This window comes from Dendrobates tinctorius, unplaced genomic scaffold (genome assembly GCF_039654945.1).
Source record: "Dendrobates tinctorius isolate UK_male_01 unplaced genomic scaffold, ASM3965494v1 ptg000032l, whole genome shotgun sequence".
Classification (NCBI taxonomy): Eukaryota; Metazoa; Chordata; class Amphibia; order Anura; family Dendrobatidae; genus Dendrobates; species Dendrobates tinctorius.
Window position 1 is genome coordinate 27288266 of NW_027361700.1, and position 16797 is coordinate 27305062.

General features: G+C 40.7%; 1 protein-coding gene across 2 annotated transcripts; it reads right to left on the bottom strand.

The window, feature by feature from the left end:
* Nucleotides 1-217: 217 nt before the first annotated feature.
* On the bottom strand, nucleotides 218-8203 carry LOC141086526 (keratin, type I cytoskeletal 12-like). 2 transcript variants are annotated; one of them, XM_073572664.1, is made up of 9 exons: nucleotides 7885-8202; nucleotides 7484-7782; nucleotides 6966-7048; nucleotides 6703-6859; nucleotides 4143-4304; nucleotides 2136-2261; nucleotides 1756-1973; nucleotides 1616-1677; nucleotides 218-448 (listed from the first exon to the last, which is right to left on the bottom strand). In XM_073572664.1, the coding sequence occupies exons 1-9, from the start codon at nucleotides 8129-8131 to the stop codon at nucleotides 351-353; spliced, it is 1452 nt and encodes a 483-aa protein (XP_073428765.1). In that variant the 5' UTR covers nucleotides 8132-8202; the 3' UTR covers nucleotides 218-350. The 2 variants fall into 2 exon arrangements, with proteins under 2 accessions (XP_073428765.1, XP_073428764.1); XM_073572663.1 differs by having other exon boundaries at nucleotides 7484-8203.
* Nucleotides 8204-16797: the final 8594 nt, after the last annotated feature.

Sequence of the window (16797 nt, forward strand, 5' to 3'; positions counted from 1 at the left end):
GTTCTACCCCCTTTAAAGTTGCATATTTTTGGTGTAATGCCCCGGCCACCAATCATTCTAGTGAATCCATCGTAAATCACTACAGATCCTTGTCTAAATCCAACCTAAAACTGAATATTGCCAGCACTGCACAACTCATGAATTGACAGTTGTCATGTTCTTTTATTTTCAGGAAAAACTCAGAAAAGTTTCTAATGTCAAGACTAACTCTGCAAAATTATGTATCAACTTGTTTGCAAAAGTTTATTGGACAGAAAAATGCAAAGAAAACAAAAAGCATAGAAGTGACACTAGACGGTCTGTGAAGGAGAATGTTCTTTGAAGTTTCCTGACTTCTGCTAAGGCCTGGGTTAATACTTCTCTTCAATTTCTCTCACTTGTGTATTAACAACTTTTCCATTCACCACGTCTTCAATCAAGGTCTTGACTTTTCTTGTTCTACTTGGATCTTTGGAAGAAAACAAAAAAATGTTCACTTACAGTAATTGTAAAAATAACTTCATATATGTGAGAGTACATTTTAGATGTGTGAGAAACAAATTAATGTACTTTCCTAATAGTCATGGCTAATATTATATTCTGTGAAAATTTCATAAATGTCTAATGTAGTTATACCCTTACTGGTTTTATCACATTGCATTGCATTTATGGTATTTGTGATGTCGACTTATAATGGCCATATTTTCATGACACAACCCCATCAAGGTCAACAGTAGACTCAACATATTTGGAGATTTGCTGTGTGGTCCTCAAGATGACTGAATCTATGCTAATATCTTAAGGCCACCATACACATTGGACTAACAATGGCTATATCTGCCAATATCGACTGTTTCGGTCAACAGTCTGCTATATACTTTATATCGACCTTTCCCTGATAGATGATCGAGGGAGATCATAATTAGTTTTGTCCGACTTCAAAAAGCTGATCCTTTTGATCTCTAAGAAATAAGCCGCCGCTAGAGATATCTGCCAGAAGTTCTCTCAATGAGAACACATATGTATGGGAGAGTCAGGTAGATAGGTGCCTGTTGAACGATCAGCCGAATGATAGCTATCAAAGCTATACTTTAGTATATTGCCTGGCTTATTTACTTGTTTTCATGGTTGATAATGATTAGAGATGAGCGACTTTGCCTTTTTTCGGGTCGAGTCTGGTTTCATGAAACCCGACTTTCTCAAAAGTCGGGTCGAAAGCAATCGGCTGATTATCGTGAAAAGTCGAAGGCCGACTGAAACACGAAACCCAATGCAAGTCAATAGGGAACCAAGGTCGGCAGTGAGTGGAGGACAGGAAACACACCTACAGTGTCCATTTTAATGCCAAAAACATCAATTCTCATTACTTAAGCTTGTCAACCTTAATTTACTTTATAATAATAGTTAGGCATTGAAAACTGGGGGTTATTTGGCTAAAGTTGTGGGGGGGGGGGTAGGGCTGGCTCCAGATTTTCGTAGGCCCTGGGCCAAAGCCAAAGAGTGTCACTGGGCTCCTTTAACACATGCCACAAGTCATGATCCTCTGATACGGCAGAGAAATAGCAGTATAGTAATATGAAATTGAGTGCATGGACAATGCGGTCTTTCACAATGAGGATTCTTTAGGACCGCTTACCTTTAGAAGAATCCACTGACTTTTGACTCGTAGAAGAAGTTGATGAAACTCCCAAAGATGACCTTGAATAAAGAAGGAGTTTGTTAGTCAAAGCATCAGCACGAGAACCACCATGATCTTCGAGAATTTTCCTTCCTTACCCTCCTTCTCCTTCGAGCAGCTGACGATATTTCTCAATTTCTTGCTCCAGACGAGTTTTTATATCGAGCAGCCGTTTATACTCATCACTTTGGTTCTCCATGTCACACCTCAACTGGCTCAATTGTTCTTCCACAGTACTGATAATATTTTGTATTTGTGTGATCTGAGCACAATATCGACCTTCTGTTTCTGCCAATGTGGTTTCTAGGGATTGTTTCTGTGAACATGAATAAAACTCATATTTTTAAGGATATCAGATTCTGTTGGCAAATGTATTTAGCGAAAATGCTGAAGAAGATCTGTGAAGATCTCATGTATCATCTATTCATAAGACTTATGTAGGCTCTAATAGATTTCTTACACACTATTATTTTCATACCATTGCCAACTGGGACTGCAGCTCTATTTCCAGGGCTTGAAGGCTTCTTCTCAAGTCAGAGATCTCGGAACTGCTGGACTGCACCTGAGCCACCCCAGCTGAAATCTCTTTCTTCAACTCCTTACTCTATAAAAGCAAAGTGATACATTACAAATCAATCCCACAGTAATATAAAAAATAACATATTTTTGTTGAGTGTATGTGATAAATGAAAAAGATTGCCTGTTTTGAACTGTCCCCTTTTTTGAAGAATGAGAATGGCCCCATAACAATATGCTGAGGTTTTTTTACTTTTTTGTAAGGTGTATAGACTATTCCTTACAGAATCCCTACAAGGAAACTAAAGAATTACGGAACATGGTTGCTATTGCAATGAAAAGTCTCTATGTGTGATACATAGACATAGTAGGCCTTCTAAAGGTGAAATGTTCTTTGTGGCCTCTCTCTGCTTTGGCTAATAGATGGGGGATTGGAGATAGGGACTTACTGTAAAGTAAAAAGACTTTCCTAAAAGAGTAACCGATGTTTTATTTTTTTTTTATACATTAATAGTACACATGCAAATAAGCAACTTTGTAATATGTCTTATCAGAGAAATCCACTTCTTTCTCCATCAGAACTAATTGTTCATACTCAGAATTCTCAATTCACTGTTAAAATCTGTTTTGTGTGAAGAGGAAGAGGGAGGAGCTAAAGGCAGAGCTCCTCCCACCTCATATCCCCTCTGGTTTACATTGGAGGTGAGCATTGCTACTAATTCTGAGATTCTATCTTTATTGAATACAGAGTTTAGCTGCAAATTGACAAGCTTGAAAAGAAAAGATTCCATCCAGGAGGGGAAAGAAGCAGATTGCTCTGGTAACATTACAATACTACAAAGTTTCGTTTTTTCAACTTTACTATTAATTTATGAAGAAAAACTTACAACAACGGTTACTTTTTAATGTTAAAGGCGTATTCTCATCTCCAAGATCCTATCCCAGAATGTAATAGGTGTAGTAATAATAATAATAGTAATAATAGCAAATATCTCCAATTAGAAATGTAGTATAGTTCTTCTGATAAGCTATGTCACTTACCCCATGTGCAGGGCATTTCAGTAGCATAGGTATCCATGGTTATGATGACCAATCATATAGTGACAGTTAGTTAGTTGTTAGTGGTCATAACCATGGATACCAAAGTTGCTGCAATGCCTACTCAGGGGGTAAGTGACATAGTGAATCAGAAGAACTATCTTACATTTCTAATTGGAAGTATTTGCTAATATTATTATTATTACACCTACTACCTATTGGGATAGGATCTTGGAGATTGGAATAACCCTTTAAGATGAATTTTAGATGCTGCATACGGTGCACTAAACATGCAGTGTCTTACATTTTCTAAAGTGGATGGGATTTATTGAAATCTCATGCCTATTGTGCTTTTTTTATTCTGAGCAAACTGATCTGCGGTGCGTGTTTGAAATTTGTAACATATACATTTTTCTTTGCAGGTACGCAGATTGTTATGTGCAGATTTTCCCCCATAGATTTGTATTAGATGTGGAAAATCCAAAAATAAAAAATGCTGCGGAAATGCACCTAAAACTGCATGTAATTCACAAAAGGCTACCAATAAAGTTTGGGTTAAAAGCAAAGCAGCATTATTTAAAATACGACCTACCAAAATGAGACAAAAACACAGCAACAAAACATGCTAAAAATGCAAGAAACCTAATTTACCTAATAGGTGCAGAAACTCTGAAAAATATTTGCAACTTATCAAATAAGTTGCCTACAAATAGGTTTCCTAACCAGGTGTACTATTTAATGCCTGGGTCTGCATCTCCCCAGAGTCATACAAAATATCTTCTACAGCAAAGACTTCCTGATCCTGAATCTAAATATGGTGGCCATGGCAGAGGGGCTTGCTTTGCAATGAGCACTAGGGCTGAGTAGGATAATGCAGCCCGCGACCGCTTGCCTACTCTTATATGCATGAGAACATTAGATCTCCCATTACCTGTTCGAGGAACCGAGCCTCAGCCTCGTTCCTGTTCTTCTCCGCAATGGCTTCATACTGCTCCCTCATGTCATTGAGAAGTTTCATCAGATCAACGCCGGGCGCGGCATTCATCTCAACAGTGACTTGTCCGGCTTGTGAACCATGAAGAGATCCCATCTCCTGGAAACACCAAAAGGAAAAGCAAAATGTAATACCCTCAACATTATGATTTGATGGACAATATGATGATTTCTGCTCATTAGCTTAGCGGTAGAGAAAGTGTGGGAGAACATCATGTAATAGGATAAACCGCTTGAGATCTATGACTGTAGAGAACATTCCCACTTTCCTGATCTCTTTAGTGAAATATTTTATTCTGGAGCATCTTTTCTTACAATAGTGCATTATACTGGTCTTCTTTTATTGTTCTGAAAACGTATGCATAAATTGACAACTCGGGATTAACATTACCATTGTCGATGAGGCATGTCCCGCTAAAATTTAACACTGTTAGCAAAAATTGGACTGTATATATAGGCCACCTACTCATTAGAATAAAGTTGGACAAACCTGCCGATATCGGCAGCACCGGGCAACAGTCTATTGTGTATCGGAGCCATCAAACTTTCCACCAAGTTTCCTCGGGCAGTCTGAATTTTCATGGCCAACACTTTTGTTCTTTAGGAGATAAGCCCCTGCCAGAGCCATTTGGCAGCTGCTTTCTCCACTCTCCCTTTTGAAAACACATGAAAAATCAGCCAAGCTGATTGATAACAAGTATGGATGTCAGAAGAGATTGCTGACGGGAAAATGAGCACTCGGCCATCAGCTACCGTATGTGCACGACCGGCTTTGGACTGCATACGAACACACCCAATTGACAATGGTAATAGTTGCTAATGTGTTCTTTCATTTCCAGAAGGGATAACAGAGGATCAGCACAATGCTGAATTCTAGAAGAAAATATGCTCTCACATTACATAATAACATTAATTCATACAGTGCATACACAGTCATTACATGGGAAATACAAGTATTTATTACACAGTGATGTCATACAGGCTGAAGCTGATGGATCTTCCTTAGATGAATGCCCAAATTTTGTTGGACAGTAGTGAGAGATATTTTCAATGGACATTAATGACTGTTGCTTGATTTTAAAAGGGAATCTGTCGGCACGTTTTTACTATGTAATCTTAGAACAGAATGAGATAGAGGTTAAAATACTGAATTCAACGATGTGTCACTTATCAGGCTGTGTGCTGTTGTTTACTTATAAGGAAGTTTTTTCACTAGGACATTATCATTGCCCAGACTGGCTGCCTCGTGCCAAGTCATCTGACCACACCCCCTCCTCTGATAAGCAGCTTACTGTCTATAGATGATGTATACAGAGAGCCTGGTGTGGGTGGGGTTAGCTTTCTCAGTTCTGCTACATGCTACATCTAAGAACTCTGATTGTGTCACAACTGCTGCACCCAGTAAACTAAGTGATATATCACTGGAATCAGGGTCTATGCCCCTACATTATGCTGCTCTCAGATGAGGTAGGAAAAACCTGCTGACAGATTTCTTTAAACAAAAGCTGGCTTGCCTATCTCTGTTGCTTCTATATACATTGAATCGAGTGATAGGGTGAAGAAGAAGCAGTGTTCTTTTCTCCAAATATTGCAACGCTGCACCATTCACATGCCTTTTGTAATACAGCTGCGATTCTGTTTCTATGCAATACATAGACGTTTTTGTTCCAATCTCATACAATTCCATTAAAGACCACATGAATAGTGTCCTAAATATATCTAATACGTAGATGAGAACGCTGCTGCTAAGATTTGGAGTTTCTTATGCCCACTGTAGAATTGGTGCTTGTCTGACACCATCGAGTGGAGAATGTAAATTACAGAGCAATGATGAAGCTTTGCAGAATTCCTGCAGAAGTCATGAACAGGCAGGTTTTGGCCATAGATGAAGTTGCCAGAGGGCAGATGTATTTATCTTTCAGATACTTGAAAACATTTCATTTATTTATTTAAAGGATAATTGCAGATTATGGGATACCATACCAATCATCTTCTATCTTTTATGTCATATTGGAAACACCAACCATACAAAAGTTCATCACCTATGTAACTTGCTAAATGTACATTGGTGTCTGGAGTATACACAATATCGTAATAAAGGGTGAAACGATCGGTGGCTTGCATAATAGTGATCAAAGTTCTGCTGGACATTTCTATCAGTGCAATACTGGCGCCTAATGGGGTTGGTACTGGCATAAAATTGATAGATGTCACTTTACAGAAACATGCTATTCCATATGGGGAAACCTCCTTGAAATTACTATTAAAAATTGCACTTATCTATGGTCTTTTAGAGGGATAGTCTTTTCAGACTGAAAAACCAGGTCAGAATCAGGAGAGGTCAACTGAAAGAGGTCATATTTTAGAGAGCTTCCATCTGACAGTAACTGAGGCATTTCCCAGGATATTTTTATCATTTCAAGTTATAGGGTCAAAATTTTTGCCTCGCTCCAGTGACATAAACAATATGACATGCTGTATAGAGTTCAACTTCTTACCTCTTGGTGGTTCTTTTTCAGATACATCATTTCTTCAGTAAGGCTTTCAAGTTGTATTTCCAGGTCAGATCTTGTTAAGACCAGTTCATCCAAGACTCTCCGTAGGCCATTAATATCAGCCTCCACACTCTGTCGAAGAGCTAGTTCATTCTCATATCTGTTGAAGATAACATTTTCATCATTGTGTTGTCAGCTTTGTGAGTTCAAGTGCACCACTTGTCCATTTATACATATGTAACCCATATTATACGTATATTACTCACTTAAGTCTGAAGTCATCAGCTGCCAGCCGAGCATTGTCAATTTGCAAAAGAATCTTAGCGTTATCAATAGTGGCAGCCAGGATCTAAAATACAAGGTGTAAACAATGACTTACTCACCCAAAACCAGAACATGAATGGTTGATGATTCTTTTGCTTCTTTTCGAAAAGAGGTATGGTATGACAAAACTCTTGCCATCCTTCAAATTGAAAAATAATTAACTGCTACTCCTAAGTGGTCATGACTGAAAGTATCCAGAGAGACAAACTCTCTGGTACATTTATCAGTGGTTACGATGTTCAAAGTATACTATTTAGTCAAAGACCTTTGTCAACATTATCTCTACAATTCTCATATTTAGTTAAAGTAGCTGAAACTCCTTTTAGGTTATTCATTGCTTCATACAGTTAAAGGAGGCCTGTTAGATAATTCATGCTGCCCAAACCAGAGCAGACTGTAAACCAGGATACACTTAATTTGATTATCTCTAATCCATATTGTGTACAAGTATATGTCTTACCTTATTTCTGAGATCCTCAATAATTGGATCATATTTGCTGTAGTCTGCTGCTCCATCACCAGTAGTGGAGCCTGGACGTTGTTTTTCATACCATTCTCGGATTTTTTGCTCAAGATCAGCATTAGCCCCCTCTAAAGCTTTGACCTTATCCAAGTAGGAAGCTAAGCGATCGTTTAGGTTTTGCATGGTTTGTTTTTCATTGCTTGCAAAAATCCCTGAACTGCCTCCACCACCAAATCCTCCACCAGCACCTCCACCAAATCCTGCACCAGCGCCACCACCAAATCTTCCACCAGCACCTCCACCAAATGCAGCTGCACCTCCAGCTCCTCCACCAAATCCTCCTCCAAAGCTACCACCAGCACCTCCAGCTAATCCTCCTCCATAACCACCACCAGCACCTCCACCAAATCCTCCCCCGTAACCACCTCCAGCACCACCGCCAAATCCATCACCAAATTCATTACCACCAAATTCATTATAGCCAAAATCTCCAAAACCTGCTCCATTCATTATAATTCCTCCTTGCCCACCACCACCAAATCCTCCACCTCCAATGCCTCCTCCAACTTGCTGAAAGCTTTGTGTTGACCTCCGAAATGAAGCAGAGTTTGAACCACCCAGAGACCTTGCATATTGGGTTGACATGATGATGGAAAAGAGATGGATTGCTCAGTGTAATATGCTGCCCTAATATCGACCAAATGGTAGTGCTGGCAGTGTTTCTATCCTTTTATACATAATAATGGTGGGTGTATCCTCTTACAGACTTGTGTTAGAATAAATCACTGTTGCGACAGATCAGGAATTTAGTGCCCAGATAAATAATTTATTCCATTTTCTTATGTTCTTATCTGCACAAATATTTTAGCCCATGGCTATGTTTATTAAATCAAAAGGATAAAATGGGTGGAGTGTCATTAGACCATCATTATAGTGCTGAAGCCTTTCTAGGCCTGTCTAAACAGATTATTTATGCCTTATAGTCCTGGATTTTTGCTGAATGTCATTGGAGCTTTGCCAGGTGACCAGGTACCTACTTTCTGCATCCTAGGTTGCCATTGATCTTTGTCTTTGTTAAGTGTTCTTCTGCCTGGGGATATATAGGTTTTATAACTGAAGAAAGACATAATTCAGCAGACTTCTAGTAGTACACACTAGGTGAAAAAAGTTGTGGGTATCTAAAAATGTCTTGAAGTGTAGACAAAGCATGAAAGGAAAATAAGAACCTTCTAAGCCAAAATGATTCTGTTGGCTAAGTCAACCACGGTACAGTGCGTTGTCTATTACCGACACTATTGTGGCTGCCCCTTCCATTTTTTTTTAGAAAAGAAAAGTAGAACAGTTTGTTTATGCTCAAAAAAGTTGTAGTCAATAAAGTTACCAATCCTCTGGCTTGACCTAATTGTTAAGCATGAGACTAATGCTGGCCATGCAAATGCCATACCTGTCAAGTGAATGCTTGTTGGGCAGACAGCTATCTCTTCTGACTCCCACATAAACATAACTAGTTGGTTTAGCAGAATATTCATGTAGTGGCTCAGCTCCTGAACAAAAAGCGGCTGAAGTGCTTAAAGATGTTACCCACCACCAGACAACCAGTTATTAATAGCTTCAGAGTGTTACACTGTGAAAGCTGATTGGCTGCAGCCTTCACATTTCAGTCCAACCTCAAGAAACACGGTTTTTGGGAAGGTAAGTATAGATTTTTTTTAAATTTATATAGCACCATGGTGTCATAATTAGTGGGCTGTCCAGTTGTGAAGAAAACCTTTAGGTCCTGTGGTACAGTAAAAGGGTGTTTTACTGGATGGGAGATACATTTCTCCCAGCAGATTAATGTTTGGCCGGGTTTTTCCCTAAAGACAGGACCTGCGATGATGTCATGGTCACGTGATCAGCCCATGTGATGTCTACCTCACCGGTGGGAGGGGTTATGGGCTATGTAATGGAGGTTGGCATTTGGCACATGGTGAGTGTGTGTCTGGAAGTTACAGGAACTTGGCTGGACTTAGCCTGAACTTGTATACAGGATCCCCGTGCTGCAGGACTATAGCAGCAAGACTCTCAACAACCCTGGGAATGGCACCTGGCGGATACCGCAGGACCTGGCAACCGCTTAGTTAAGACCGTCCCATGCAAGGGGTGAGTCTGGGACCAGTGGTTCTCCAAGCTGGAGTATATTTATGTTTTTCCTTATTTTCTGTTAACCTGCTGTTTGCAAAGTGACATTAAACCACTGAAATTAGACTTTAAGCCTATTTGTTGCCTCATTACTGCAGCCCTGCCATTACCTACCCTACAGTCCTTACATTGGCTGCCCATTCATTATAGGATCCAATTCAAAGTACTTGTTCTCACCCACAAAGCTCTCCACAGTGCAGCACCCCCCCACATCTCCTCCCTCATTTCTGTCTATCGGCCTAACCGACCGCTGCGCTCTCCAAAAGACTTTCAACTAACCTCTGCACTAATCCGTACCTCCCACTCCCGACTCCAAGACTTGTCCCTCGCTGCGCCAATCCTCTGGAATGCTCTACCCCAAGAAATTAGGACTATCCACAATTTGCATAGTTTCAGACGCTCCCTCAAAACACATTTGTTCAGAGCGGCCTATCACGTTCCCTAATCAAAGTCATTCTATGTGTAAGTGTGCATGTATAGCCCATTTACTATCTCCATCCATCCCTCACTCCCTCAAGATGGCTGGACCATCATTGTAAATACACCATTGTAAATACACACCTGTACTTTGTATCTCCCCCACCTCATTGCAGATTGTAAGCTCTCACGAGCAGGGTCGTCTCATTTCGTCTTATTTTGCTTTATTTATTGTATTGTTAATGTTGTTACTTATGACTTGTGTTTTGAAACTGTTAAACTGTAAAGCGCTGCAGAATATGTTGGTGCTGTATAAATAAAGATTATTATTATTATTAACTACCTGGTCAGCATATGATCGCTGCAGCCTATCAGCCGTCAAGTGGCCTCCACCACAAGTAAGTACTTTCATTCAATTTCCTATATCTTTTTTAACCACACTGGGACTTTATATGAAGTTAAGCCCCCAATATACAGTAGACTAATGTCAGCCAGACCTGCCAACAAAAGGTATTGTCTGACTGACAAATGTGTATCAGAGCCTGGGCAATTGATTTTTGAGGGAATTGAAGATCCAACATAATCACTTTCAGACTGACAACCAGACATATCACAGAGAACACAGGAGTGCTCAAGCACTCATTCCTGTCTATAGGAGAGACAGCTGGGACAGTTGCTGACTGAAGAGTCGTTCAGACAACAGTCATTTAATGTGTATGGGGGGCTTTAGAGAAAAGTGTGAGAAACCCCTTTATATTCAATGTGTATGGAGTTCTTCAGCTTGCACTGTGAGAGCTGCTGTTCTCTCACTTCCTCTAGATGTGTGTGATTTCTCTCAATGTAGACAGTAAAGCCAGGGCTGCAGGGATCGCATGACATAATAATGTCACATGATTCCTGGGAGAGCCAATGCTGACATCACTGGAAAGGCACCATCACCGAAGGTTAGTATAGCTGTTATTAATTTACAAGGCAGAAACATAAGGATTGATACGGGGTTGTCCAAGTAGTGGACAACCCCTTTAATGTTTCAGAATATTTTTAGACAATTGTCTTATCCAACTTTGTGATTCTTTCCTGTTCCAGCTTGATGTGGTTTGATGAGACTGGTGTAGAGGAACTCCATCAATAACCTTTCAGATTAATGAAATATTGTGAACCAGACGAACAATAGTGTCTGACCTCATAAAGGCTTTTTTGACCAAATGTGCAAAAATGTTCCCAGCTGTTCTAGTGTCTGCCATTACTACCTCTTGTGGTAGGGCATTCCACAGTCTGACTGCTATAACTGTAAAGAACTCTTTCCTATTTAGCTGTCGGAATCGCCTTTCTTCCACAGGTAATGAGTGCCATCTGGTCCTAAGTATGGTCTTTGGAAGGAATAAGTCATGTGCCAGTCCTTTGTGCTGACCACACATATATTTATACATGTAATGGAGATCTCCTCTGAGATGTCTTTCTAAACTGAACAAGCCCAACTTTTACAACCTCTTATCATATGAGAGGCCTTTCTTCCCTTGTAATAATCTTGTCGCCCGCCTTTGAACTGACTCTGATTTCTGAATAATCCTTTTTAAAATGTTGTGCCCAAAACTGGATCCCACATTCCAGATGTGCCAGTGATTTATAAAGGGGAGATAATATGTTGGGATCGTGGGATTTTATCTTTCTTTTTGTACACCCTAAAATCTTGTTTGCTTTTGTGGCTGCTATTGACATTGAGTGCTGCTGCTAAGGGTACCGTTACACCTAGCGACTCACCAGCGATCCCGACCAGCGATATGACGCGGTCAGGATCGCTGGTGAATCGCTAGGTGGTCGCTAGTGAGCTGCCACACAGGCAGATCTCACCAGCGACATCGCAGGGGACGGGGATTGCTACTTACCTGTCACACTAGGCGATCCTGCGTCCTCCCGCCCGGCTCCACGCCTCGCTCATCGTCACAGCAGGAAGCGCCGCAGGAAGTGACCGACGAGGAATGGTCCAGGAGCTTCTCGCGTGACCAGCGATAACCAGCGGGGGAGCCGGTCGGAGGTAAGTATCACATGCAGCGATATCGCTAGAAATATCGCTGCAACGTCACAAAATCGGTGACTTTACAGCGATATTGCTAGCGATATCGCAGTGTGTAACGGGGGCTTTACTTGTAACCAGTAACCAGCACATAAATTTGACCTGCAACTATTAAGCATATGATTAGCTATGCAGATTCTAGTCGTGTCACTGCATTGTTACTGTTTTTCTACTAAAATCTAAATTTTAATTTTTATTATTTTGTCAGTATTTTATACATCCACCTTTGGTTTTCAGCCTTTCAACACTGAATATGTGTGTCCAGTGGCTGCCAGAGAACCGGGTGCTGTACACTACGTGACAGTGAGTACCGCACACGCGCTGCCCAAGAGAGACAGCATACGAGACTGACACTTGCACCCTAACCGTTTCTAATGTTCGACTGTCCACTTTTCAACCTTTTTTGCAAACTCAAGCCAACGCTTCTTGACCTTTTTTCGAGGCACCATTCCAGACATGTGTAACTTGCATCGCACGTTTCTTGCATGGACATATGGGATCTCACTATTACAAAGCATACAAGCTACCTCAACTGTCGCATTTGCCGCACCAGACTTTGTGATAAGCCAACTTGTTAACTCAGATGTTTTTCTTGGACGTCCATCTCTTTGCTTATGAAAGGGTGGATGGACTAGAGTTTGTATTCTTCCAACTGTCATGACACTCACATAATGCAGTTTGCAATTTTCTTGACCGAGAGACTCCTATCGATGAGCTGGGTGACGCTGTTTCTCTTTTCTTGGGAATTCTTCTTCATGGCTGCTCCTCAATTCAAACCTGTGACCTTTCACTTGGGAAAAAAGCCTAATAACACACTGAGCTATTAGGGAATGTGAGAACAGGTTGTATTTTGTAGTATACAGGAAGAAATTTTTTTTTTCAACCACCAGGAGCAATACAGTAACAATACAGTGACATGACCAGAATCTGCATAACTAATCATATGTTAAACAGTTGCAAGTCAAAATTTATGTACGAATAACTAAGATAATTGTCTATAAAATGGATGGTTAGATTTGGAGCCTGAAAGTCAAAAGTTCAAAATATTGTTCCCCTTTTGTTCGTCAGTGTGTATCTCTGCAGGTCATTTCTTATAATGCCCTCAAAAAATTTGCACACTTCTGATGTCAGACTTACTGGATGGTAGTTGCCTGAATCCACTTTCATACCTTTCTTAAATAGCGCCATGTGAGCCATTCTCCAATCCTGTAGCACCAAAACTGTTACAAGAGAGTCTAAGAATATGAGATACAGCGGTCTGTCAATTACTGAGCTCAATTCCATCAATATCCGTGGATGAATGTCATCTTGACCGGGGGATTTGTCAATATTTAATTTGCTCAGACACTGGCATACTTATTCTTGTGTTAAACTTATTATATCAGGTGGTGAACTTTGATTTTTGCTTTGTTGAAAGATTCCTGGAACAGACAGTTCATTGGTGAAGGTGAACATGGGTGAAAAGTGCCTGTTTAATATCTCGGCCTTTTCTTTGTCCTCTGTAATTATCTTATTATTTTTGTCTTTTAAGGGGCTAATACCATCAGTTTTTTTTTCATTTTGGCATTGATGTATTTATAAATTTTGGGGGGATTTATTTTAAAGTCACTGGCAATTTGTTTTTCTGTAGATAACTTTGCTAGTTTGATTTTTCTTTTTTACATTTCTTATTTAGCTCTTTATATTCCTGAAATGCTGTATTCTGTATTCTATGCCTTCATGGTTTTGAATGCCATGTCCTTTGTTTTTGCCTTATTAAACTTGTACTATCTTATTTATCCGTTAAGGTTTGTTTTTATTCCTGGACATTTCATTGCCTCTCTATTTTCCTTGCATAGCCCAGATTCCCACTAAATCTTCATTAACCCATACTGTCTCTGGCTACTCTATCTATCCTCTTATTTGCACAACTACGATCCCTCTCCCCAGATCTTATTTTAAAAGCTCATCTATTTGACAATTTTTTCCGCAACCATATGTAAGGGAGGGACAGGACTATAGTCGTGACCTGTATTACAGTGGCAGCTGTGTCCAGCCCTTCCCCTACTTGAAAAAATACTATTCTCGTCATACCTGCAGCTCCAAATTCAGCTTCACCTGGGCACTTCCCAGGCCATAACGGTCCCTCTTCTAGGCAACCCCATCAATGAAGACACAGTCCGAGACAACTATAATACTTTCTTTACTTAGGATTTTGCACGTTACATCCACTGTTGGTACATTATAACATTTGCTTGCTTCCTGAACTTTCCCTTGCTTGTTGTCACTTCTGTGCAGTACATGCCCGGACCGGACCGTACTAGACTGTTTCCAAGTTCCTTCTTGGCCTGACCTCACTATAAAGACATTTCCTTCACCCTGTTTCACCCCAGACATGAATTCATCAATCGCTATGTTTGGTGACCCCTGGTGAAGCATCCAGCCCGTCTGTACCGATCTCGTTGAAGCTTCAACTCCTTTCATCTCCTTAGTCCAGCCAACTTCTGCCCTAAAAGCATTAGCCCAGGCAGTAAGACGCCACATCTTCCTTTTCCTGTTCTGACTCACTGCTAAGGCAGGCAGTGGCCGTGGGTGACGTGGGCAATAACGACTTAACGTTATGTGACTGCTGATCTGTCCGGGCCTATAGTCCATGTGAACACTTGGGCGCCCTGGCCCCGTCTGACTAAACCACTCTTCATCACTAACCTTAACTCTCAGCAGCCCCTCCTACAATTAACCCTCTATGAACCTCCTATCAGGCCCCACTAGTATACCCCCATCTAGTGGTCCGCAACATAATTACAACTACCCGGGCTATAGGGGAAACGATATACTAAGAGTGCCCTCCTCTAATGTCTCAAGGAGGATACACTAACTTTTCCTGACTGTACATTTACCAAGAACACATAATATATATGCAATACTATAATACAGGAATTCAAGGCAATATATTACAGTTCTCTATATAATGGTAACACATTCAAGTGGCATTACCATAAGCAATGAGCAGTAATACATAGTTATACATGTAGCAGTACCGCAGGCAATTATCATAAAACACATCTATAAACATAAGACAATCAGATGGAAGGGAAGCATAAAAGACATATCTTACCCCCTTACACACAGCTGCACCCTCCCCATTGAGATGCAGCTCGTCCCTACCATAGAGCATTTAGATGATAGGAAAGTCTGCCTAGTTCTCCATGAGCGCAAACCCTTCCTCCCTGCACCAATTTCTAAGCCACTTATTTACAGTCATGACCAAAAGTATTGACACCCCTGCAATTCTGTCAGATAATATTCAGTTTCTTCCTGAAAATGATTGCAAACACAAATTCTTTGGTATTATTATCTTCATTTAATTTGTCTTAAATGAAAAAACACAAAAGAAAATGAAGCAAAAAGCAAAACATTGATCATTTCACACAAAACTCCAAAAATGGGCCAGACAAAAGTATTGGCACCCTCAGCCTAATACTTGATTGCACAACCTTTAGCCAAAATAACTGCGACCAACCGCTTCCAGTAACCATCAATGAGTTTCTTACAATGCTCTGCTGGAATTTTAGACCATTCTTCTTTGGCAAACTACTCCAGGTCCCTGATATTTGAAGGGTGCCTTCTCCAAACTGCCATTTTTAGATCTCTCCACAGGTGTTCTATGGGATTCAGGTCTAGACTCATTGCTGGCCACCTTAGAAGTTTCCAGTGCTTTCTCTCAAACCATTTTCTAGTGCTTTTTGAAGTGTGTTTTGGGTTATTGTCCTGCTGGAAGACCCATGACCTCTGAGGTAGACCCAGCTTTCTCACACTGGGCTCTAAATTATGCTGCAAAATTTGTTGGTAGTCTTCTGACATCATAATGCCATGCACACGGTCAAGCAGTCCAGTGCCAGAGGCAGCAAAGCAACCACAAAACATCAGGGAACCTCCGCCATGTTTGACTGTAGGGACCGTGTACTTTTCTTTGAATGCCTCTTTTTTTCTCCTGTAAACTCTATGTTGATGCTTTTGCCCTAAAAGCTCTACTTTTGTCTCATCTGACCAGAGAACATTCTTCCAAAATGTTTTAGGCTTTTTCAGGTAAGTTTTGGCAAACTCCAGCCTGGCTTTTTTATGTTTCGGGGTAAGAAGTGGAGTCTTCCTGGGTCTCCTACCTTACAGTCCCTTTTCATTCAGATGCCGACGGATAGTACGGGTTGACACCGTTGTACCCTCGGACTGCAGGGCAGCTTGAACTTGTTTGGATGTTAGTGGAGGTTCTTTATCCAACATCCGCACAATCTTGCGTTGAAATCTCTTGTCAATTTTTCTTTTCCGGCCACATCTAGGGAGGTTAGCCACAGTGCCATGGGCTTTAAACTTCTTGATGACACTGCGCACGGTAGACACAGGAACATTCAGGTCTTTGGAGATGGACTTGTAGCCTTGAGATTGCTCATGCTTCCTCACAATTTGGTTTCTCAAGTCCTCAGACAGTTCTTTGGTCTTCTTTCTTTTCTTCATGCTCAATGTGGTACACACAAGGACACAGGACAGAGGTTGAGTCAACTTTAATCCACGTTAACTGGCTGCAAGTGTGATTTAATTATTGCCAACACCTGTTAGGTGCCACAGATAAGTTACAGGTGCTGTTAATTACACAAATTAGAGA

Excerpts from the sequence above, each read along its gene's own strand:
- LOC141086526 (XM_073572663.1), bottom strand. The coding sequence starts at position 8,131 with ATGTCAACCCAATATGCAAGGTCTCTGGGTGGTTCAAACTCTGCTTCA. Across the intron at positions 4,305-6,702 it reads TGAAAAAGAACCACCAAGAG|GAGATGGGATCTCTTCATGG; the intron begins GTAAGAAGTTGA and ends TGGTGTTTCCAG. Across the intron at positions 449-1,615 it reads GTCAGTGGATTCTTCTAAAG|ATCCAAGTAGAACAAGAAAA; the intron begins GTAAGCGGTCCT and ends TTTCTTCCAAAG.